Source organism: Myotis brandtii, unplaced genomic scaffold, assembly GCF_000412655.1.
Source record: "Myotis brandtii unplaced genomic scaffold, ASM41265v1 scaffold601, whole genome shotgun sequence".
Lineage (NCBI taxonomy): Eukaryota > Metazoa > Chordata > Mammalia > Chiroptera > Vespertilionidae > Myotis > Myotis brandtii.
The window spans coordinates 271,850-273,205 of record NW_005370276.1 but is presented as its reverse complement, the minus strand read 5'-3'; the positions used below and the strand labels follow the sequence as shown (position 1 = coordinate 273,205).

Sequence of the window (1,356 nt, the reverse complement as noted above, 5' to 3'; positions counted from 1 at the left end):
AATCAATAAAATATATTTTTTTAAAAATTGATTTCAGCCCAGCAGGGTGTAGCTCAGCGGTAGAGCGTCGACCTAGGAACCAAGAGGTCACCAGTTCGATTCCCGGTTAAGGCATATGCCCAGGTTTCGGGCTTGATCCTCAGTGGGGGGCGTGCAGGAGGCAGCCAATCAATGATTCTCTCTCATCATTGATGCTTCTATCTCTCTCTCCCTCTCCCTTCCTCTCTGAAATCAATAAAAATATATTTTAAAAAAATTGATTTCAGCCCTGGCTGTGTTGCTAAGTGGTTAGAGCATTGCCTGCGAACAGAAGGGTCTCAGGTTCGATTCCCGGTCAGCGGGCCCCCAGGTTTGCTTTTGGCTGGCTCAGTTTCCCCACTCAGGCGATCTCTGAGTGCATTCCTTTTCCACTAATAAATTCTCACCGGCTTTTGCTGCCATTTATCTCTTGTTTGAATTCATTCCCACGAGAAGACAAGGACTGCGGACGCAGAGCAGGGTCTCCGGCCGCAGACCCCCACCCTGATCACCGCTGACAAGATGTCCAGTTCCACGGGGGAAACCCTCGTCTACCAGCAGCAGCCGTGTCTCTGGACCGTAACAAGCCGGGTCCCATGCCAGCTGCCTCCTGACCACAGGAGGGCCTGGCTCCCCTCCGGGCGCAGGACGGAGCCCTTACCTACGGAGGCCAGGTTCCGGATGTTCTCCAGCATCACATCTCGGTAGAGGGCCCTCTGCTCCGGGGCCAGCAGGGTCCACTCCTCCTTGGTGAAGTTCAATGCCACATCCTTGAAGGTCACCGCGTCCTACAAGTAAACACCCGCTTTGGCTCACTGGGGTGCTCTTACAAGGTGAACTGTGTCCCCTCCCAAAGATACGTTGCAATCCTAACCCCCAGGCCCTTGAATGGGAACTGATTTGCAAAGAGGCCCTTTGCAGATGCAAAGGAAATAAGATGAGGTCACACAGGGCTGGAAACCAAGATCAACAGTAACGAATAGAAATGCGAGAAGTCCCCCAGAAGGCTGAGTTTGGGCTTTGATATTCACAGGGTGAATATTTGCATTTTTTTACCTACTCCTGTCCCAATGGTCTAACGTAGTGGTTGGCAACCCGTGGCTCAGGAGCCACATGCGGCTCTTTGGCCCCTTGAGTGTGGCTCTTCCACAAAATACCACGTGCGGGCAACAACATACAAACCTGACTTACCCAAACTTTCCAATGAGATGCAAGGCCATTGTTCACATTAGTGTTTGTCAGTCATTGTCATGATTTAATTTTATGGATATTGTAAGGTAAATTGTAAGGAATTTAATTTTATCAATAAATAATATCGTGATTAAGTATGATATCAAG

The 1,356-nt window shown here is 49.6% G+C and overlaps 1 protein-coding gene across 1 annotated transcript in view; it reads right to left on the bottom strand.

Annotated features, from left to right (window-relative positions):
- The window catches only part of ZNF114 (zinc finger protein 114), a 10,173-nt gene that overhangs the window by 1,802 nt on the left and 7,015 nt on the right, over positions 1–1,356 (bottom strand). Inside the window, exon 2 of the mRNA XM_005879479.2 lies at positions 680–806. Within this exon, the coding sequence (XP_005879541.2) occupies positions 680–806 (127 nt within the window). The remainder of the gene's footprint in view (positions 1–679; positions 807–1,356) is intronic.